This window comes from Strongylocentrotus purpuratus, unplaced genomic scaffold, assembly GCF_000002235.5.
Source record: "Strongylocentrotus purpuratus isolate Spur 01 unplaced genomic scaffold, Spur_5.0 spur5_contig_840, whole genome shotgun sequence".
Lineage (NCBI taxonomy): Eukaryota > Metazoa > Echinodermata > Echinoidea > Camarodonta > Strongylocentrotidae > Strongylocentrotus > Strongylocentrotus purpuratus.
The window spans coordinates 1947776-1971759 of record NW_022145547.1 but is presented as its reverse complement, the minus strand read 5'-3'; the positions used below and the strand labels follow the sequence as shown (position 1 = coordinate 1971759).

Here is a 23984-nt window from a genome sequence, read left to right as displayed (position 1 = left end):
CATCACCACCAACACCTTCATCATCATCATTATCACCATCATCATCATCATCACCACCGCCATCATCTTATCATTCTTATCATCAAAATTACGATTGTCATAATCATCATTACCATCTGATCATAAATTGCCATTGCACTATTTTCATCACCAACATCACAATCATCATTACCTCACCATCCTCATCATCATCATCACCACCACACAATAATCATTATCATCATCACACAATCATCGCCATCACTATCACCATCATCACCATCCTCACCACCATCATCATCTTCTTTGTCATCATCACCACCAACATCTTCATCATCATCATTATCACCATCATCATCATCATCACCACCATCATCATCATCATCATCATCTCCTTTGTCATCATCACCATCATCACCACCAACATCTTCATCATCATCATTATCATCATCTTCACCATCATCATTACCATCATCATCATCTTGTTACTAAGTACAAGTGGCAACCAACTACGTTAACAACATTGTGTTCTGTTTTGTATAGTCATTTATTAAAGCATAAAAGTTATACATTCATGTTTCAACGTCACAGACATAAATACATGACATTTATTGACATTATATTTTCAATAAAACAAACATTACAAAAATCCTCTAACTAAAGCTGGTAGCCTCTTCTAAGAGTCATAAGGGTGTAAGCTCTATCTTAGTAAATACAAGAGTTAACATCCTTCCGGCTCTAAACAGACAACATGACACTAATAAAGCCATAGCCAATTCTAACTTTTAAAGTGAACTTGACCACCTACCATCAATTACTAACAAATATTGTCTATCATAATATTCAACTAATTACATAGGGATTATCAACATCATAAATTCCCCAAAACATCACAATCATTCAAACAAACAAGAGCTTTATATCATTTTTTGTATAGCCATCTGATTACAGTGTCAAATCTACAATAAATTATTTGCATGTTATGGCAGATTTTATAATCATGCAATCACAATGTGGTACATGTTGATAAAAGAAACATGTTTTTTTTTTCATGTAGTATGGATTAACTATGCTATAATTATAATTTCAAACATGAAATGGCATCTTAAACAAAGTGCACTTACATTTACATAAAAAGTTTAAGCTCTACAATAACATGGGGACTTATATTGCACTTTATTATATCGCTAGGTCACTTACAATCATGATAATGATGATAATAATGATAGCAGCAATCATAATGTGCTTTAGATCTAATCACCAGTAACTGTTCCGAGAAGCAGAAGAAATCGAAAGGACCTCATTTTTGTTTAAATTTTGTAAAATTACATTATATCCTATTTGTATGTAATCCAAATATAAATGTTCTCCCAATTGTCTATAACTAGAATTATTCATTAAACATGGTATTTTCCATAACACCATTTACAAAATCTTTACTGCAAAATATATTTCCAATATGCATTGTAGATATATCATAAGCTAAGTCTCTTCCCCCTCACAAGCTCAAACTTTTCAATAGCATTTCCTCAACATAATTAATAAACAAAATAGTTCCACAAATAACTAGTAATAGTGTAAAATTAGAAGCTTAGAAAACTTTTGTGAGTGGATCAAATTGATAGTTTTATACCTTGAAAATGTATCTTTCTACAGAACAAAACCTGAAATAAACCTCTCTCTCATTTTCTCAGTCAGTTATCTGATGCCATACCCTCCTACCATTATTTTTTTGTTATATCGCTTTTGTATTTTGATGATGGTATTACTATAATGTAAATATCTGCTTACTTTGGAAAACATACAATATCAGCTTTGAGCTGCATGTGATGTTCTCTTTTTAATAAAAGAATTTAATTCAATTCAATCAATTCAATATGCTTTGATAAAAAACCTGGCATTTTCCATATACCCTTTATGCATGTCCATTGAATAGAGATGGCTACTGCTGCTGCTGCTGCTGCCAATATCCTAACTTAATCTGTCTTATGATGCATACAACCACTCAATACCATAGATGTTGAGTTCCTCTTCGTCTATCATTTGTATCCGTTCTTGGTAAATCATCATTGTCTATCATTAATCCTTTCCTTGCACCCAAAGACAACTGTCAAAAGAGCCAATTAATTGTTGTCTGAAATATACTGCAACCACCATCAAGGAGAGGAGTAGTCTGTGAATGTTGAATAGCTCCACTTTATAGCATGCTCCTGGAAAGTTCATGGTAAATACTTGTAGTTCTCGTTCTTGGATGGACTAGCGTTGTTCCAGTGATTTGTCTCTAGCAATGACAGAGTCTTCAAACTTGATCATATATGTGGTTCCTTTATGCCAATGAGCTGTCACCTTTGCAGGCTGTAGCAGAAGACAATGAAAAACAGATAAAGAAAGAGGAGAGCAGAGAGAGGGGAGAGATAGGTGAGGTGAGAGGGGGAGAGAGAAGGGTGGGGGTGAGAGGAGACAGGGAGAGGAAGAGGGGAGGCATAGAGGGGGAAGGAGGGGTAAAGAGGGGAAGAATGAGGGTAGAGAAGAAAGTGAGAGAGGGAGGGAAAGAGAATGAAATTAACTTCTTGCTGTCTCACCTAACAACACATAATATGGCTCAATCTGCATATCTCACCATTGAAAGATATGACTCTCTACAGGTGCCTGTATATTATACATCATCACTTTGTATTTGACGAAAGAAAAGATATTACATTTTGAATATATTAACAAATGGCCTCTCCATATCTGTTCCATATTATCTCACAGTGGTATACGTGTATATTCTTTTCATATAATCTACCACTTTGGGGGCTAAACTTTTGGTATATTGTTTGGACTATTTTAACATGTTTAAAACAGAGAAGGTCAGATAAATATTCATAAGCACCTTTTGATTTTCAATGGTAACATGATTGAAACGTAATGTCACCTATAAAACATAGAGGCAATTAACTTAAGTCTAGTCCCTGCACTGGCAGACTGCCTGATGTTTGTAGGCTTGAATACCAAGATCCTCCTACACAATAGGCCTGTCTTCATCTATCTTAATTATCCTGATCGCAAATTAATTCATCAGCATGCAGTTACAATTAGCAGGATATTTGGTGGAGAAAATATCCCAAGAAATCTTGGTCTTGTTTCCAAAATATCCTGCTATTTTGGAAGTAGTAGGCTAATTTGCGCCCGTCCGAGCTAGTTCGTGATGAGCGTATCGGTCTGGTGAAGACGCAGTTTCGAGCTGCGCTTATTTGGCAAACTCGAGCTGATGAAGACAGGCCTATAATGAATCTACCGGTAATATAAACTATTGGGAGAGCCTGAGGGAAAGGGTTTCATTATTCCAAAGTGTTATGATTAGTCAGCTCTACTGCAATACATGAATGTCACAATTTGACACAAAAATGTTTTAAGAAAATATGACTTTGAAGTATGATCCGTTTTGCCTGCGAGCAGTGTTAACCTTTTTGACCTTGTATATTAGAATGTTATTCAGGTATGTACATTCAATCACAATCGGACAATAAAGTAATATAAATTGGTATTATTTTCAAGTTGTTTTTACAAATATCGCTATACAGAGCATCTCCCTCGGAGTGAGATTCATACATGTAAAATGATATCATTACAATGGTCAGTATTATTTTATCATGATATATATCAAAAAAAATTAATTGAATCAATTTCTATAAAATAAATGAAGCAAGTACATGTACCAATATTTTTTTTTTTTTTTTTTTTTTGCATAGAAGCAATCATACTCTCTGTTGAAATCATCTCTATGGGCTGTCCTGTGCACAGAGCACATTTCAAGAAATAAATCCTCAAAGGTACCAACTTCACATCACCTAGATCAAAAGAAATGCAGATTAATATTTTGTAAAATACCACTAGCACTGCTGGTGTGCTTGGGCTTTTGAATCCACTACCTTCTCACCTCCAGCTCATTGTTCTCAGATTTCAACTAAAACACCTATAGGCCTACATGTCAGTGGTCCTAGTACCCATTCAATTATCTGGTAATTTCTAAATAAATGGTAAATTACAGTCATGCAAATATTGCTGCTATTTTTCTTTCTAAGCAGACACTTAAATTCATCAGCTTTGATTACTAAGTACATGTTGATCTTACTAGGGCCATTACAGGCCTAACAGCAATTCACATGTAATGATAACTTACTTCAATTTTGGAAAAGACAGTATTTGAATAGCGCCATCTTGCATCCAGATAAATGACAGTGTAAAGTTAACCTAGTCATGGTCATTGACTTTTCTCAATCACATTCCAGCTTAAAACAAGCAATTTAAATTACTGTTTTTAATCTGTCAACTAGGGAATTTTTTTTCCTTCACCTAGGCTTATATAGAAACCATTCAGTTCCTGGGCAATGGGTTTGATTTCTGCACCTACAAGTAGATATTATAATTTCAAATGAAAGTACATGTACACATTTAATAATGTTTGCCTTTTTAGCTAGCCATAGGGGGCATTTCTTTGCCAAATCTAGTAAATTAATCTTCAACACTTAACCCCACAATTTTCTAAACATTCAATGTGAAACGACAATTGCTTGATTAAGTTTTGGCAAAATCTCAATGATGGAAAAGGGGATGAGGAAAGTTGAAAATATTTTATTGAGTTCAAAAAACAAAATGACGTGTCAAATTGGACCACTGAGATAGGAATGTTTATCAAAATAAATATAGAGCCTGGGGGGGGGGGGGTGTTTCACAAAGATTCAAAGTCGAACTTAACTCTAACATGGACTTAAATATTATGGAGAGCCATTTGTAGCCTAATAATGAAATATTTACAAAAGCAAAAATTCAAGTATTTTAGACTTTCATAAATTCCACATCAAGAACATGAAATCTCCCATGCTAATAGAAAAGATGAATGATTTGAATCAACATTTTATGCCTTTTAAATAATGTTTACATGATATTTTCAAGGATGCTAATGGCTTTCCATAATTGTTAAGAGATAAGTTCAACTAAGGATATTTGTGAAACATCCCCCCCAGAATGAATGATAGTGAAAGATTGTCCTTCATCCACAGGTGTTAATTTATGTGTCACATCAGATTCCTTCAAATGAAATCATAAATGTCAAAACTAAACGATTCAGTAATGTTTCAAATCACATAGTCTATCAAGACCATTTCATCGTTTCAAAAGAAAATGCATGTTGCAAGGTTTAGAACTCCCCTGATAGTCCTTATGAGTTTCTACATTATGAAAGTAAAAGATAAATGTCTGAGCTCCTGTGATATGGCACTTCATGTCTTTTACACTTAAAGGGAATATTGAGGTCTGGAAAAAACGGACAAATATTTTTGAGCTTTTTCGTTCTTTATATGTCAGTGTGGAGGAGTATCATGGAAAAAGTGTACCCTGAAAAGGATTGGTCTTCAAATGCCCTCATATTAGGAATATGACAAGTAGCAGCTAACGGTTGTGGAACACACTTTCATGCCACATGTTTGTGTAGTCCCATATATATACACATTTAGGTGTACAGTGCACATGACTTTTAGCAAGTCTGGGTCAATTTCTTCTTGTTTTGATGATTCCAAAATGCTCACAATATACACAGATATTTATCTGCTACATGAGCAACCTTCCCAATTGCTTTTAGACAATTTCTTTCACAATGCAGTCGCATGACCAGAACTCAACTTTATCTTGAAGTCATATATCATATCAGTTTTTACTATTCTTTTTGTTTATTAACGTACTCAAATGTTTTGCTATGGTCAAGGTTAACATGTGTTAGCTCCTCCCTCTACAGACATTTAGTTAGAAGTAAATATTTCAAAATAGTAGAACTATTTCCTATTTGTGAGAAAGTGAATTTATGTCAGAAAGAATTGCACTTTAGTAGCACTGTTTTATAGCTCTGTGGGTGTTGTGTGGGTTGTAAATCAATGCTTTAATCACTTGTGGTGAGAATTGATGACTTCAGCTTAGTTCATATCTACTTTTGTGCTTTACCTTACTTTTAAGTTACATAATTGGCTCCTAGTTAAATTGTGCCTATTCTACTTGTTCTGACGAAACATTCTGAAAAATCGCAATTTATTGTGGACAATTGGCAATCTATGTGCATAGCTTTTATCCAAAAGGCCGAAATAATAGTGGCTTGTCCAGATTTTTTTGTAAACACTGGTAGCCATGTTCATACATAACGTCCCCAAACTAAGCTCAAACTTTTCATAAAACTTTTCAGTTGTAGGAATATACTGTAGGATCCCCCCCCCCCCCCTTTCAAATCTTGTATGAACTATTCCTAAGCTAGTAGGGGTGTCTTGGTTGAGTGGATATGTCACCAGACTTTGTGGATCACAAGGTCAAGTCCCGCCGCGGCACTAATGTTCTTCGGCAAGAGATTAATCTACATTTGCCACACTCAACCCAGGTGAGGTAAATGGGTACCTGGTAGGATTATTCCTTGAAATGCACTGTCTGCTGATAATGGCTGCCAGAGCTAAAGCTAGGGTAATCATTTTCAAAGCTCTTTGACAGCGCATAGGGACATTATATAATGTGATATGCACTATACAAGAACAGAATGTTATTATTATTAAATCATGCTCTGCTCAACTGTATTTTTCTTTCATACTTACAAAGTTACATCCGTTGAGTATAGCCTCTATGATACCAGCTGTAAAGGCAGCACAATTCAGACTACCTGCATGGTGAGAAACAAACAATCTAAACTTTATCATTGTACAGGGTAACCTTCATGAAGATGTAGGACTACATCGAACATAGTCCAGAATCTGGCCGGTTCTTTATATTATATTCCCTACAATTGATTCAACCCGCCGAATATGGATAATCAACAAAACCCATATATACGCTCACAAGCCCAGCCTATAAGCGCCAGGCGTCCTAATATAATGATCACGCCATCTTCGGCTGGCAGCAAGTAAGTGGGGGAGGTTGCGTTGCTTTGGTGTAGTGGAGATCAAAATTAAATAGGCCAGACCCTGGACTACATCGAACATCTTGACTTTTTTTGCTCACCAACTCATGCTCCAAGTTTTATTTTAAATAAATGGTCACTTGTACATTGACAAACACTGTGAAGAAAAGAAGAAAGAAAGAAAAGATACATGTTGCTTTATTAATTAAGCACTTAGGAATACAAGATTTTACAAAAAAGGGAAAGAAGAAAAGAAGATGGTGCAGGAAACAATTTTGCTAAAAGAAAGTTATAGAATATAAAATATGGGGGGGAGCCAACAGCATCAGAAAATGAAAACGATTTTAATTTACTACATAATAATTTGTCTCCTCCCCCCCCCCCCGCCCCCATTGGTACGCAGAATTCTGAAATTATAAATGCATTACAACACCTCCTTCTCTGACCCCCCTCAACCCGTCTCTTCCCTTTCACCCCTCCCTCCCTCCCCATCCCCCTCTTCCCCTCCCTCCCCCTCCCCCCCCCCCCCCCCCCCCCCCCCCCCCTCCATCCCCTCCTCTCTCATCAATTACAATTCTGTCTGAGAGGATCATTTCTAGTTCTAAAAAAACTGCGACAATACACAAATATCTGGAAGCAATTGCACATTTTTAACTTGACCCCATATCATAAATGTTCTGCTTAGTTCTTTCAGTGACAACATTCATCTTCGGTGACATCGGGGGCATCTGAGATACACAACATGCAGCTTTCAAAAACCTATCAAATAACATTTGGATATATCCTTGGTCTACTACTACGACTTCAAGATGATATGAAGCAAACGCTGCAAAATTCTTGATAGATTAGAAAGAGTTTGGATACATGAGCCTTTAAAGGTTACTGGAATTCTAATGTTGAACAAGTAATTAATCAACATAGAATGACCCACCTTTGTTTTCACTATTTCTCAAATAATCCCTATTGTTGTGAGGAAAGAACAAAATATTACAGAAAATTACACCAAAGTATCTATCTCCTTGTACAGAATTGCAAGGCTTTAAACCACTTTGTCAGACTACTAGGACACTCCACCAATATCAACCAGAGGAAGGCTTTCATCTATTTCTGTGAATGAACAGATGGAGTTTATATCTAGAGGTTACAATCGAAAAGCGGATAGAGGATTTGATCAACAGGTTGATTAGAGTTTCAATGGGTAGATAGCAGGCAGGGCTGATCAGCAATCTCATCAAGGTGCTGATCAAACAGTAGAAGATGTAGAAGTAGAAAGAGTTGATTAAGGAGTCGATCAAGGATTCTAATAAAGGGGTTGATCAAAGAGACAATGAAGAAACATTGATCAAAGTATTAACAATGGACTCAATTAAGTAGTTGATTGGGATGCTTGAGGGGGAACAGAGAGGTGATGAAGTTGTTGACTGAGGGAGTTTTAAGGAGTCAATCACAGAGCAGGTCGAGGAGTTGACCAACGAAAAAATTGATCAATGACTCAATCAAGAAGTGAACAAAAGAATCAATTAGGGAATTGATCAAGGAGTGGAAAAAGAAGTCACTCAAGGAGTTGATCAAGTGTAATTGTTTAAAGAGTCCATCACGGAATTGATCAAAGAGTCTATCTAGGAATTGATCAATAACTTGATTTTATGAGCTGATAAAGAATTGATTAAAGAGCACCAGAGAATACCCAAGGGCAATCCTTTAACCTTACTAAAAGGTATCACAGAGCTTTCGTTTGACTGTGTGTTCCACAATCATTTTGAAGCCTTACCACCTCCTCATTATCCCTGCTTTACAAGTCTGAAGAGAAAGGACAAATAAATTACTCAATGAAGAGTGTATCTCATTCATCAACTCACACAATACAAATACAAAGCCGTAGAAACCTTTCTAATCATTGCATTCAACTAAATTACACAGTGCTGCCTTTAAGTATCCATTCAATGTGTGATTTTTTTGGTTTACACTCAAGCAACTCAAAAGCCTCTTTTCTTCTCATCTTCATTGTTACTCCACAAAGACAACGATTGTCCTCAAATCTGGTGGATCTTGTCTGTTCTATTTGCAAACTGATGACTTCAATAGGTCAATAAGATTTCTATCCCAAGTTGCTTCATCCATTATTGACACAGTGGAGTGTGATATCAAGGGTTCAGTCACACAAAGACGTAACTCCATAGTTTGCCAAAATGAGTATTTGATATAAAAAAGTTCAGAAAAATGCAGGCTTTCCAGAAAACACAAAGACTTAACTCCTCCCAACACCCTATTGAAGTCAATGGCTAGTGAAACACAGACTGAACTCATTAAGGCCCGCTCAGTGACACTTAAACCACTTTTTCTCAAAATGGCCAAAATGGAGTTACGTCTTTGTGTCACTGACCCCTCAATATGTGATTTGGAGGTATTCTTCAAAGTCCCTTTCTCCTGTAAGAGGTAAGAAAGGAAGGTGTACCAAAATACCCCCCTTCTGATACGTCACAGGAAAGATGAAAAGCCGTCTCAAACATCTATTCAAAGCTTTGTCTTCTCTTATTCTTCAAAGAAGAAAAGCCATCTCAAACATCTATTCAAAGCTTTATCTTCTCTCATTGTCCATTATTCAATGAACATTATAATGGGTGGAATAGCCTTTCATTCCAAAAAAAGAGGACCTACCACAAACTTCTGACTTCTGATCTACGAGTTAAGAAAAGGGCATTGCAAAGCATTCAACATCTTTTTCGCCCTAAGATATTGTATTGGAAGGAATATAATATGTATTTAATATATTTCAATATTCTGTTACAATAGGGAAAAGGATATTATAATGAATAAAAAGAGTCACTTGAATGAGAAAAACAGAGATGTAACAAAAATTTGAAAGGTTGGCCCATGATTTCTGATTTTAAATACCCATATGAAATATTGAGGTGATATTTCTCAAATCAGCCTCTGTGAAACTTATTTGCACGACTGATACATAGGGGTTTAAATTAGCATACATGTACATCACTTAAACATTTGGTTTTTACATATGCCTATAACTTGTATAAATTTATATCCCTGGCCACGATTTCATTCACTGTCTCCTGTAAAATATGTTGAATTTCCATTATAATACAGACAAGAAAAAAGAAAAACAGCTTGCCATTATATGTACATGTATCTTGCTATACTCTATATCAGCAAAATCTAAGGAAATTCAAAGAGGGAAAAAAAGGGAAAATGGGTGATGGGGGGGGGGTTCCAAAGTATACACTTATGATTTAGTAAACTTAAGACTTATCTGTTTAATATGTAATGTAATGTAATCATATTTTGTTTGTTTAACTATAAAGCGTTATGTAAATATTAACTATTATTATTGTACGATTGTTATTAGGAATTTGTTATTATAATTATGTATCATGTATTATATTCTTGTAATTTGTAGGTTAACATTACTTTAATTTAATTTTTTGTTAAGCGCTTAGAAACTTTGTATTAAGCGCTATATAAATGTAATTTATTATTTATTATTATTATTATAATGACGTCCAATGGAGAGGGAAAAACTTGATAACAATGTCTGGCCAACATTATCCTGAGCAGCTCTAAAGATGCAAGTAATCTAAGAGAAGGAATGTAATTAGAAGAAGTCTAAGTGAATAAGAACATTTTCAATCGTCAATTTATTAGCCAATTCAACTGAAATACAGAGAGAAGCATAGTTACCCATCACATAAAGGAAATAATACAAAGAGAAGGAAAATTGATGACATATAATTTACATGCTCAAAAGGAGATCCATTGTATTCCAGAATAAGACAGCAAAAGAAAAGTTAATATATTAACCTTTTAAACACAACTGAGCCATTCTTAAGACATGGAACCTCTATTGATCAGTCTTAAAGGTCATTTTATATCTTATCAATGTCTTATTTATTCATCTTCTATTCTCCTCTTCTCTTCTTGCTTGACTCTTTCTCCAGGATGAGAATAAGAGGCCATAGAGCTCACAAGAACCTATTCTATCCAAGGAGGGAGACAGTGCACATGTTTGTTCTACTCCCCATACAACTTGAACACTTTACAGGCTTCATACCTCCAAGACTTTAAATTGAAATAAAAACTTCAATCTTTCCTAAAAGGTTTCTTTTGTTAATTCTTCATCCTTGCCTATCTTTCTGATTAGAATAAGCGAGGGATTGGTGTGTTAGACTGGCAATGAAGAGAAGTCATCCTTTCTTAGTTTCTTGACCTTACATAGTTTAATGACCCACACAGTACCAGACAGAGCAACAAGGAGAGTGTGAGTGTGAGTGTGTGTGGGTGTGGGTGTGGGTGTGTGTGTGGGAGGAGCTATTTGATTAAGAGGCTAGGCAAACAGGGTAGGATAGGATGGGGAAGGGGTGGAGAAGAGTCCATCTGCACCACACCTACCACCAGACCTAAACCGGTCCACAGACTAGGAAGGAGGGAGGGAGGGAGGGTAAAGCAGGGGAAACCACCTACTTCTAGACCTGCAGGGTGTTGTAGTGGAGTTGAGTGGTTTAAACATTCGGTAATGGGTGTGAAGGTTGTGGGTTCCAGCCCAGGCATGACACTAAAAGTATGTCTTCATTAGCTCTAGATTGCCAAATAGCTCGCTATTTCTAATTTGGTAAATTAGCCCAAAGTTACAAATCACGTCTTCATCAGCTGGAGACTCGACCTCGAGAAATTAGCTGAGATATATTTTGCTCAGTGTTTGCGCATAGCGCGAGTCTTCGGGCTGGTGAAGACGCACCGGACAAATAGTGGGATATTTTGCAAACTATAGCCCAAATATACACTAATTGCAACTGCAGGCTGATGAAGACGTTAATTAGCTGTATAATTTGCGATCGGGATAGTTAAAATAGCGGGGTTATTTGTCGAGCCGATGACGACAGGCCTTTATATCTCATGGCTACATGCTAATCTGCTTTTTCCAATTTTGACCCAGGTGTAGTTGACTTTTGACTTCATACTTTTAATTACCATGTTACCCCAACAAAGAACTTAGGGGAGTCTCGTTCAGTAGTAGATGCAAATTTGAGTATATTTTGAGCATTCGGCCCTTTCCATTATAATCGGTCATGTATTGGAATTTAAGCAAGGGGATTTAGTTTAGAATGTGAGAGAGATGAAAAGTGCTATCTGTACTTTTCAGCTCCCATTTCCTAGAAATAAGGATCACTGGAGGGGGTGTCTGGTAGAGACACAACCATCAAAACTTTGGCTCTCATGCTTGTTTCAGTGCACATCACATGATGCAGGTAAATAGAAGTTGGGGACAGGAGATGAGACAGGATTGTCATGTAGTTGAAGCTGCCTTTTAAAGGGATCCGGTAACTTTGTCTCAGATTCTGAAACAAAATTCTGGATTTAGCTCATGATGCAATGATAATTATAAACCTTTGGGTCAGTCAGGAACCCCATGACTTTTACAAGCCGATCGCCTGTCTGATTATCAAGATATTTATGATTGGAATTACAAATTTTGAAAACCGTTCGCCTGACGGTTTTCATAACACTACAGTCTATTGTGGAAAACGAGTGTGGTAAAACCGGTCACTCAAAGATTTTTACTTTTTTGAGGCACTTCTTGATCATTTTGAAGCGCAATTTTTTTAGGGCTTTAATATTACACCATATCACAGACACTGATAATACGTAGGGCCGTGTATCTCAGATTTAACATTGTTAAACGATCCCTTTAACAAGATTGAAATAAACATCTACCGGTACTGATAGTGATACTTTTTATTTTAAACACATTCTGTTGAGCCAAACTCTCTGATTTGTGATTACCCCTCTCCCCCCCCCCCAAAAAAAAACAACAACAGTTCTATGTATTTGTCCGGAAAATAAGTAGGACCTATATGTATTTTTTCCAATCTGAACATCTCAAACATAACATATTGCTCGATAAATTTGCAAGTGCAATAGAAATAGACAACACAGTGTAAGGTTCTTAATTTTGAAATTCCACTTCACGAAACATCAAAGAAAAATACTGTAACATTTTAATGGAACTGATTTCTTAACCTCTCTTTAAGAGTTAGTACCTTTAAGGTCTACTTAAATAATTCAACAGAAAATCAGATTACGATTGATAAGTGGACTGGTCTGTTTAATCGGAAACAGTTTTTAGTAATCCTTATTTGCTGTAGTGATAACCTTTTGTACCAACGTACAAATCAAAGGTCTGCAATGTGTTACTATACTTACATGTATGATACATTGATGATCTAGGGGCAGGGCATGATCTAATGCCTCAGTCATGTCTTTGGCTTGCGTATTGCTGCGTATTTACAGTATGGCAAACCGTTTTAAAATTTGTTCTTATTTCTTGATATCCAAAATTGATTTTCTGTTGTAAAGCAATAGTAATTCTTGATATCAAGAATTCAATTACTTTACATCAAGCATTTGATTTCTTTATATTAAGAGTTTATTTCTTGATTTCAAGAATTAATTTCTTGATATCAAGAAATAGGAATATATGTTAAAACAGCTTGCCATAAATATGCAGCAATACGCAAGCCAAATACGCAAAAGTGTGACTGAGGCATTAAAGCCCCACTACACTAGTTTGGCCAGGAGGGATTAGACCTCCCTGCATGGTCACTGACAGGTGGTTATCTCATCAAATCAGCTCTCAATTAACATAAGAAAAATGGGATCATACATGTAGGGGACCAATGGTCACCGATAAAGCATTGTTTGCTATATAGAGGGCGCAAGTAGCTGTAAGTATCGCAGTGGGGCTTTAAACACCTCTCACAACAAAAGGGTTCTTTAATCCTCCACAAGCTTTACATATTTGTCAAAATTAGCAAAAAGTAGCAAAAATGATAATCATACAAAAATAAAAAATAAAAAATAATTGGATACATGAATGAATGAATGAATGAATGATTAAATTAATTGATTGATTTAATAAATAAATAAATAAATAAAAAAAAATTAAAAAAATACATAGACACACCATATAATTTTCTTACAGGCAATTTTGTTTTTAAAGTTATATCCGTACTAAAAATGTATTCTTCTAACCATGGACGTGGGAGGGAATGTGGAATAAAAAGCAGTTGTTTCATTACACAGACAGAAGTACTAATTCTGCATTTGGCTTTCAACACTTCATTTTTCAGACATTGGTCTGGTATATCCATTGTATAATCCTGTGAAACAGTAAAATTAACTATTTCTCTATTCTTAGCAATCCATGAAACATGGGAAAGCAATAACAGAAAGATATAGAGCTCTTTGTGGTTGCTATAATTTTACTTGCATGGATTAATATCACATTATATGGTTATGGTATGAAAAATGTGTATACAGTGTATATGAAAATGTATGAAACTAAATAACTGTCTCTACGAAATATATCATATATGAATTCAGGATCAAAATTATTATGGGGTTAGAGAAAATGGGGTACATTTTGTCCTTGTTTTAATAATTATTTAGAACTTAAGAATTTGAAGGAAAATGCAGTTTCACTAAAAATATAAAATGTTGGTATATATATGTATAGGTTTTCTGAGCTTTTTCTCTATGTAGTTCTACCGTCTCTTATTACTACTGTTCTTTACTTAACCTTAAATTATTCATAGAGGAGGGTATTACTGACAAATTAACATCATAAAATGACTTCTTTTTTTTTTATTGTCAGAAAAAGACATCCTCCAAAGAAAGGTAAAGTGAACCTGATTATGATGTATTACCATGGTTACCAAGGTCTGGTTCTCTGAAAACCCTTGAAACTAGTTCAAAGGCAATATTATGACTGGCATGCCACTCCATTGCATACATAGCTTCCAGATATAACAGTCTGGACATGTTTACCACACCAATGTGGGGGTGTGGGACTGACACTCAGTTATAACAAGAATGAATGAATATGATGACAGATATGACATCGACATGTGTTGATTCTGGAGTATAGAGTGTTGGAACAGACAAAAAATGAGACAAAATACTTTTCCTACTTGACCCAGACCCATTTTTAGGGGTAAAGGTTTCAAAAGAATTTTACTCCTATTTTACACTTTTTTCCAGTTACAAGGTTAATACTATTTGTATCCTTGATTGAACTGCCATATCTTGTTATTTTTCTTTCCGGATCTCATTTACTCTGAAGAAAATGTGTCAAAAATGTATCCATTTTAGGAAGAAAAGTCATAGTCTGCCCTACTTCTCACACTCCTAGTAGTGTATAAGCTCAGATTCACGGAAATCTGGGCTGTAATGTCAAATATAGCTTACATAATTTGAGATCGCTGGCAGTGAGAAGAATTGAATAGAAAATATGTTGGTGGTGAGAAGAATTGAATAGAAAATATGTTGGTATGAAAATGCAATATTTGCTTTTAAAAAAAAACACCTGGAAGAGCAAGTCAATAAAACAAGCATTTCCAGGAATTATAAACAATTCATGTACCATTTACTGCACCTGAATCTCTGTAAAGAACATTTCCCATAGTTCATATCATGCATGATCATTTCCTTATATGGTAGAAACTTGAAAGCAAAAAGAAGAAGAAAAAAAATTATCGCCAGAACAGTCTAATAGAATCTCATTGTGGTTGGTAGAATATGACGATACTGCCTATCACAATTTCCAACTTACATTACGGTACATCATTTCATACCAATTTTGTTTACATTAATGATTCTTTGAGCTTGTCTTGTTTAACAGGTATTCATAGTACTTTGCACAGGCATGATGGCTCAGTGGTAGAGCAGTGGCCTCATCACTAGGGAGGGGGGATTCCCGGTTCGAAACCAAGTCGATGCGCTAGTGTCATTTGGAAAGGTGTTGCGCCTCATTACAGAGTCCCTCAGATAGAACGTATAGTCTTTAATCCCCTGGCTGCCGACACATTTGCTTTCTTAGCAGTCAGATAAAAACAAACCATCAACAGAACAAAGAACAGTGATGCAAATTTGGCTGTGGGAATTGATCAATAATGTAGGAAGGAACAAATTAATCTCAACATATATGTCTGTTTATAATAAACTTACATGGTAAATGAGGAAGGAACTTATTTCCAGTGGTAAGTTGCCTGTGGGTCTGGCTTCCTATGAATGGTATTTGTCTTGCATATGTTATCAGTCATTGTGAAATACATGTATGACAGTAGCTGTGTTTTCATTAGCCTTCAATAGGATTAAATTTATTTTGGATATTTTAGAAAAGTTTAAAATGGCCAATAACTGATTTCATGATGGTACAAACAATTTTTTAAACAAAATTTCAGGCAATCTGGGGACATACAACAGCAAGGGGTGGAGAATGAGACAAATCTTGCTGATGATATTACCATGATTAGTTGATCATCCTATTGCTGTAGATCTATAATCACTGTTTATCTGAAGTCCAAGATATTAAGAATTTTTACTGATAATGACAAATGCTCCGGGCTTTATTTTGTCAAAGATATAGGGTTAGGGTTGCATTTGGGTTCTAAGTTAGGTTTAGGCTTAGGGTAGGGCTAGGGTTGCAATTGGGTTCTAAGTTAGGTTTAGGCTTAGGGTAGGGTTAGGGTTGCAATTGAGTTTTAAGTTATGGTTAGGGTGAGGTTAAGGTACAGTTCTATGACCAGGGTTGAAGTCAGGAATTTGGTTAACTAGTGCAGGAAAATAATGAGGAGCAATTGCTGCAGTAGCAAGTATCCTACAACCCTCATCATCACTCCATCTGATCATACGTTGACAACCAGTAATGAAAGGAATATAATACTCATTTAATACAAAATCTAATTCTCCGACTTGCATTTCAGAGGATAGTGGAAACAGGGGTGTCAATATTAAAGTTGTATAATGAAAACACACCAACATAGCATGTGACAGCCGGAAATTAACAGTCACAAGAATTAATTAAAACAGAGACATATAAAACAAAATCATTAGGTTCCTAGAATAGATCTGAATGTATTCTTAAAAACATGTTGGCTTGGTTGGACATCATGGTGTTAATTGAGTTTCCACAGGGGTTAGTTGTAAAGCAGGATACATCCAAATGACTGGAGGGTGGTCAAGCTGCCTCTTTTTGTTTCATTGCTTAAAGGTAATGCAAAGTTTTGTGAAATTTTGAAGATTGGATGGATAGTAATTCTTTACAATTTTGATATATTTTGATAACCCTGTGGGTGTATTATAAGCACTAGAAAATTTAGCCCCTAAAACACTTCTGCTTTCGAGAAATTAAATAATCAAAAATTTACCAGTGCCCCTGCTAAATTTCAAATATTTCAAATAGTGCCTAAGACCATTCCATGGTAGCTACGACCATGAAAATCTCAGAATATGCAGTTCTGATATATAATTTCCAAATGGGAATAGCAAATCAGTTGATTGTAGTCAAGAAACATTGAGCTAAAGTAATATCAGTCTTGAGAGGGCGCTATACAACATAAATAGTTTATTATTTACAATTTCATCCCTTTAGAATCGATTTCAACCACGACAACGATCACTGAAGTATTGTAGAATCGTATGCTTCCAATATGTTCATCTGAACCAAATTCATGACCCCATACCAAAACTTTGTATTACCTTTAACCCCAGATGGATCAGAGAATCAAAGATAGCTCTTAAATGATAATTGTCTGCTGAGAGCAAGAAGGGTGTTAGCTAAGACGTACCGGTAATGACCTTTTTGCTCTGAGCAGACAATCTGATGGACAAAGACTAAAAAACATAAGATTTCATGTCAAATAATGCAAAGGGTCACCATCGTTAAGAAGTACTGTGTGATCACATTCATCTTCTGGACACACATGTAGATAAATTCCAAAAACACTTTCCGAAACAATGTAGATAATTGACATAGAAAAGGAAATGAAAGGTAGCTTTAATACATGTATTATATAGTCAATTAGTCATGACCATGATCTAAACTACTTTTTAACTATTTTTAAATATTATTCTGCTCGGGGAGAAAATTTAGGGCCAGGGTGTAACTAATGATTACTACCATGCATTTATTGTGTGAGAGAGGAGAAAGAGAGATTGGAAAGATGGGAGAGAATAAAATAGAGGGGGAGATGGGAAACAAGAAAAAGAAAGAAAGAAATAAAAAGAGAGAGAGGGGTAGATGGGGGAAGAAGGTGGAAACAAGAAACTATGAGAGAATTTTTGTTTATTTTTTTTTGGGGGGGGAGGGGTGGGGGAAGATTACCAAAAGTGCACATCACTTATAAGTTTATAACAAATTACTAAAATCCACCCCCACCAACACCCCCAGCCCGAAATAAAAATAGAAAAGGAACAATTATCATCAACTGAAACCATGTATTTTATCAAAATACCTCTGTTTTCAATCATTTCATGAGACAATCCAGTGACAACACTAATTACAATAGTGAGAGGTTCACATGACAGTGTGTTAAATAACATTTTTTAGGGTTGTTGTTTTAAACTTAAAAGTTATTTTGTTGTTAGGGATCGCGTGGACGTACTCCTGGTTATGAAACTTTAAATTAATTGGAAATTGCAAACCACGACAGATTTTAAGGTTAACGCTTTATTAAGCAACAAGGGGTCCTCACTCAAAGTTATGAGCAATGTAGTGTAAACATAATCAACTATGAGATTACACCAGCTTGTAGGTAATATGACTGCTTTTTCTGGCTTGTAGTTCATTTTGAACGCTCATATCAGTAATGTGTGAACTCTCATTGTTGTCAGTGGATAGTTGTTTATAACTTCAAAGTTTTACAAACTTAAAGTTTAAAACTATGACAGATCTGAGTGAACATAGCCTATGTTATTCAATCTTTCTTCTATTGATGTATATGATTCATGACAGGAACAAAGCCACATACTTCACACCAAAAAATCCTTCACAGAACTAATATGTTTTGAGTATATCTTGATTCCTTTCCAATTATAAGGAGTCTTAAACTCTTAATCTTAAAGTTCCGGCAACTGTCATGAACTGAAAAGACTATTAATGAGGGGGATGGAGGAAACTTTTAGAAAAATCAAAATAGCTAGTCCTTATGGAATAGAGGAGACAAAGGAGACAAACAAACAAAATAAGAAAGAAAAAAGAGCATAATGTGCGTGCAAATGACAGACACAGAGACATAGAAATATATTTGGTGAGACATAAAAAGAAAGATAGAGAGATAGAGGGGGCAACCTCCCTTGAGGGGGAGAGGGGGAAGGAGAAAGACAAAGAGTTTGAGAGAAGGAAGAAGATAGAAAGACAGATGCCATAGGGCAGAGAGTCAAATGTGTACAAAGATTTTGAAGGGATTTAGAGAGAAATTAATATATCATCAAATGTAGAAAAATATTAGTGAATCTTTAGCCCATTCTTTTATCAAAATATTGGGATGTGCACTTGTGACTATTATTGTGTATTTGTTTATTAGAAAAAATAGCCATGTTAGGTGACATAAACAGACACAAAAATGTTCAGAAATACATGAACATTAAATGTATTCATACTTTTATTACGTTCCCAACTTCACACTTGCTATTCCTCATAACCAATTGGATGCTAACATTTGCTGCATGCCAGGGGGGGGGGGGGGGGGGGGGTAGACTTGATGTGAAACAACTACTCAGAAAGTTTATAATCTGGAAATAAAGCCTGATTTAAAAAAATTATGAATATAGATTGTGCAGCCAGAAAATGCATGAAGGAGAGAGGAAGGGAAGGGGAGGGATAGTACGTGCAGAGAGGGAGAGAGAGAAAGAGAGAGAGGAAAAGGAGAGAAGAGAAAGAGATTGGGAAGATGGGAGAGAATAAAAGAGAGGGGGAGATGGGAGATGGGAGAGAAAAAAAAAGAAAGAAAGAAAGAGATAGAGAGAGGGGGTAGAGGGGGAAAGAAGGAGAAAACAAGAAAACTGTGAGAGAATAAAAAAGGCAAAAACTACCTGGGTGGTCACTGGTCAAGCAGAATCTCAAAATGTAGGAGAAAAGAAGACACTGGGAGCACAGGAAAATGAATACAAATTGATCAATTCATCATGAGGTATTAAGAGTATTGTACCAAAAGAGCCTCTGTTGACATCCATTCTTCCTCTTACATTCAATACATTCTATAGCTTTCTAATGATGTTCATTTATGGTTTAAATTTGGGTATTTAACCCCCCACCCATCTCCCCCAGTAATATTTGGCCACCAGAGGTGCATGTAATGTCCAAATGGTTCTAAACAAGCAATTAATCCCTAAAACTGCTTGTTGTGAGCTATTTGGACATTATGAGTTAATCTCCCTCTGTCTCTCAATACAACAAACATTCATATTCTCAAAGCATATTCATGGCTCAATGGGTTGAATTGCTATTTGAAATCTTGCCAATTGAGGTACAAAATTGAGGTTTTCTAGCTGATGCTTTCTTAAATGGATCTACCTGTATGGGGGCAAAACAAATTCATTCATGACACCATAAACGTACAAGTGATAATCATTTCATCAAACTTTTTTTCTTCTCCTATCCATCAAAATTCTAGAAATAAAAAAATCATGCAGACGTGCCACCCACTGCTATCTGTATCTTTCTCAGACCTATACATCCTTCTGTTGGTATTTAGATAATACTGTATGCCATTCTGCATCTATTCAAAGCCAGGACTCATAAAGAGGCTCCCAAAGGTATGCCCACCATGATTTTTTTAACACAGGGATGTTCTCGCTTTTCTCATGAATTATCCTTCTGTTTACTTTTCTTGCTGTGAATCGTGAATGAGTCTGCCAACAATGAAAGTAATGTTACTAAATGATTCTCTTGTCTCTGTTTAGCTTTGTCTGTCTTTGTTCCATATAGCTGTGAGGCATGTTCGCTGGAAGGCACATTTGACGTGTTCATCACAATTCAATTTTATCCTCAATGGTCCTTCGTGCAACTGTTTGGTTTCTCTGTAAATATTGGAACTGGAAACAAAAGATTGAATAATTTCTTAACCCCAATAGGTGTCATTTGAATTCTCCACAACCATCTATGTCACATTAAGAGTACCGGTAATGGAAGTACGTGGTTGGAGAGCTCAACCCATGAAATTTCATAGGCCGTTTTATACAATCATGCCACCAGAGTTTTTTCCACTGTTTTGTGCTATCTTTGAACAAAACTCTGTCTTTCTTCTTTATGTGCAAACACACTCACAAAAAGAAATTATGAATCTTGAAATCCTGGAGTAATCCATGATTAACAGAATCATATTTCTTTGTCAACACGGTGGCACATGAAAGTCATGAAGGTTAAACATACACAAGACATTCGTGGCTCCCTGAAAGAGGCAAAGATCATCTAGTTACACCTCACTGCATCAGAGACATGGCTAGAGGCAGGGGATAACCCAAACTCAAAATGAATGTCAGGAAGTAAACTATTATAGATCTGCATATTAGAAACTCAACTTCAAAACGGGTTTCTATCCTCAATTTAAAAAAAACTACTGATCAATTTTATTGGTATACAAAAATTAAACCTTTTTAAAATCTAGTCAGCAAACACTCCTTCCTTCAAAATCGTCAGAACTTGTAGTTGCAAATCGTCAGCTGAGAGCCAGAAGGTTGTTAACTCAGTCATATACTTTAAAGGCCATCTGCACTAGTTTGGCCAGGAGGGATTAGACCTCAGTGCAAGGTCACTTGCAGGTGGTTCTCTCATCGAATCAGCTCTCAATTAACATAAGAAAAAGGGGACCATTGGGATCAACAGGTACCGCTTAGGCATTGTTGGCTGTATAGAGGGCGCAAGTAAAGTACATGAAGTGCAGGGGGGCTTTAACAAAGAGCTAATGCCCTTCTGGATCCAAATAGAGGAACTCCACATAGGACAGTCCATTTCAATGAGCATGCATCTATGAGTATTGACTTAGAAGTCAATGGCATACAGTTTGTTTACACCTCAAATATTCATATGCTGGTTAATTCTTTCTAATTCTAACCTCAATGTTGATTCCATGTAAGTAATACGAGGAAGGTGTGTTTCATGGTGAGCGATGGGAAAGGAAGACCAAAACCACATCTAAGGGATTGATAGCTACCACACTACCACTACCACAAACATCATGATATTCACACTTATACATATATACACACACACGTACCCACCCACACAACGACTCATACACACACACACAAACACAATGACACACAGACGAAAGGGCTGTTCACATGAATAGCAATGTAACTAAAATTCAGAATATTTTTATATTTCACATCGGAATCAGGTGTATAAAACGACAACAAAATCTCACTTATCGCTAAGATTCTGGACGCTATTAAAACCTTACTAATACATGTACTAGTGTTGGTTTTAAATTGCTAGTGTTTATTAGATGAGTGCTTTTGTCAAGCTTCGGAATGGAAGTTATAAAAAAAGGTAAAAATGAAATTTTACACATCCCACATGTGACCAAAACAGTTAGATTTGAACTGCAATTCTAAACTTGTTTGTTCTTGAGTGTGAAAAGACGCAAGGTCCTGTTTCAGGGGGGGGGGCCAAATCCAGTAGATATTCTTGCTGAAAATTCTGTGCATTCTCCTAAATAGTAACAGTCAGTGAGGTACAGCCAACAATAGTAGAAAAGGGAGAGTGCTAAAATCATCATGGAAAACGAAGTTTTGTCATATTTTGTTTTCGTTCAAATAAAAAGGAAACATAATGATAGAAACTATGCAAATATGTAAAATATAAAAGAGGATTCCTATAGCATAGATTTTTTAGCATGCATATACACTGTACATGTATAACTAGAACACTGTGAAAGTGTGAACTGGTTTCCTCCAGAAAGATGTTACCGGTATGTGAATAACTCCAAACTAAATATTAACACACTTTAGTTGAACAGATGACCTGTTTTTCCCCAGTCAATCCCAAAGAGGTAAAAAAAAAAGTGAGTAATATTGAGTCTGCGCCTTACCTGACCATAACCAACCCTCTTGAGGAATTCATCACAGGCTTGTGGCTTTCTTTCTGTGAATCATGCCTAAATCCAATATTATATCATTTTGCCGCTCTTTTCATCTTCACCACTTAATATAATGCAACCTTTTTATCTTGGTATGACACAGGATGTATGTGGAGTGATTTCAAAGCATGTGATTCCCTGATGAAAGTTGATTCATTTTAATCTACCATAAGATGACTTTCAATGACTTTTACAACTGCCATTGAACTTTTCACCTCCATAAAAAACTTGCTATTATGACTGATTTTAATTCCTATGCAAACACACAGAAGAGACACTGACTGAAGTTAGCGACTAATGCCAGTCATCATCAGAAATCCTTTGAAAAGCTCCTATACATGGTACACACAAACAAGATACACAATATATATAGACATGCATATATTTGTTTAAAAGACATATGTTACGCCAGAGTGGAATGAGACATTACTTATAATTTAGAGCCAGAAGGGCATTAACTCACACACATTAACACTAGGTAAGCACCCTTCTCGCTCTGAACAGATAATATGCATCAGAGCAAGAATGATTTTGATGATAGCAAGTCAGTTAATTATGGGATGATTTGAAAGAGGACATATCCTCTGCCAGCTGCTGAGAGCCAAAGGTAAAACAATGTTTTACATAAAGTTAACGCCCTTTCTGGATCTCTACTTAAAAAATAATGGCCTAATGATGCCTGTCATGATTGCCAAAGCGTGTGGCAGGGGGGGGGGCAGATTATTCAAAGGGGGTAAAGGAGGTGTGAATAATAACCATGAAGATGCAAAAGACATATCTCTATGTTGCAACTGAGGTGAGAAACAGATGAAAAGCAAAGGATCGCAAGGCACCTTGACCTGTAACAACTGGCCAGATACTAGATGAATCATTCCACTGCTTTGATATCATAACAGGAGCATGCTCTATCAAAGTGGATACAGCCAGGTAAAAAGCGCATGCTCTAGAATTTACATTAGATCAAAGTGATTTGCTATCAGACATGACGCCACATTGTGTCTCCCAGTCACAATAAATAAACAGTAACCTGTGATTCAATGAGCCTGACCCTATACTCCAACTTCGGGAGTGTTTCACAAAGACTGAGATCGAAAAAATGAAAAATGTAAATGCTGTAGATTTGTGACATCCCTTGAGAGACCAATGGTGAGAGCAACAAG

General features: G+C 36.0%; 1 protein-coding gene across 1 annotated transcript in view; it reads right to left on the bottom strand.

Annotated features, from left to right (window-relative positions):
* Nucleotides 1-507: 507 nt before the first annotated feature.
* Nucleotides 508-23984, bottom strand: part of LOC100892925 (trafficking protein particle complex subunit 5) — a 43006-nt gene continuing 19529 nt past the window's right edge. Inside the window, exons 6-7 of the mRNA XM_030988843.1 lie at nucleotides 6591-6655; nucleotides 508-2334 (exon numbers count right to left, since the gene is read on the bottom strand). Coding sequence (XP_030844703.1) covers nucleotides 2236-2334; nucleotides 6591-6655 — 164 coding nt within the window. The 3' untranslated portion in view covers nucleotides 508-2235. The remainder of the gene's footprint in view (nucleotides 2335-6590; nucleotides 6656-23984) is intronic.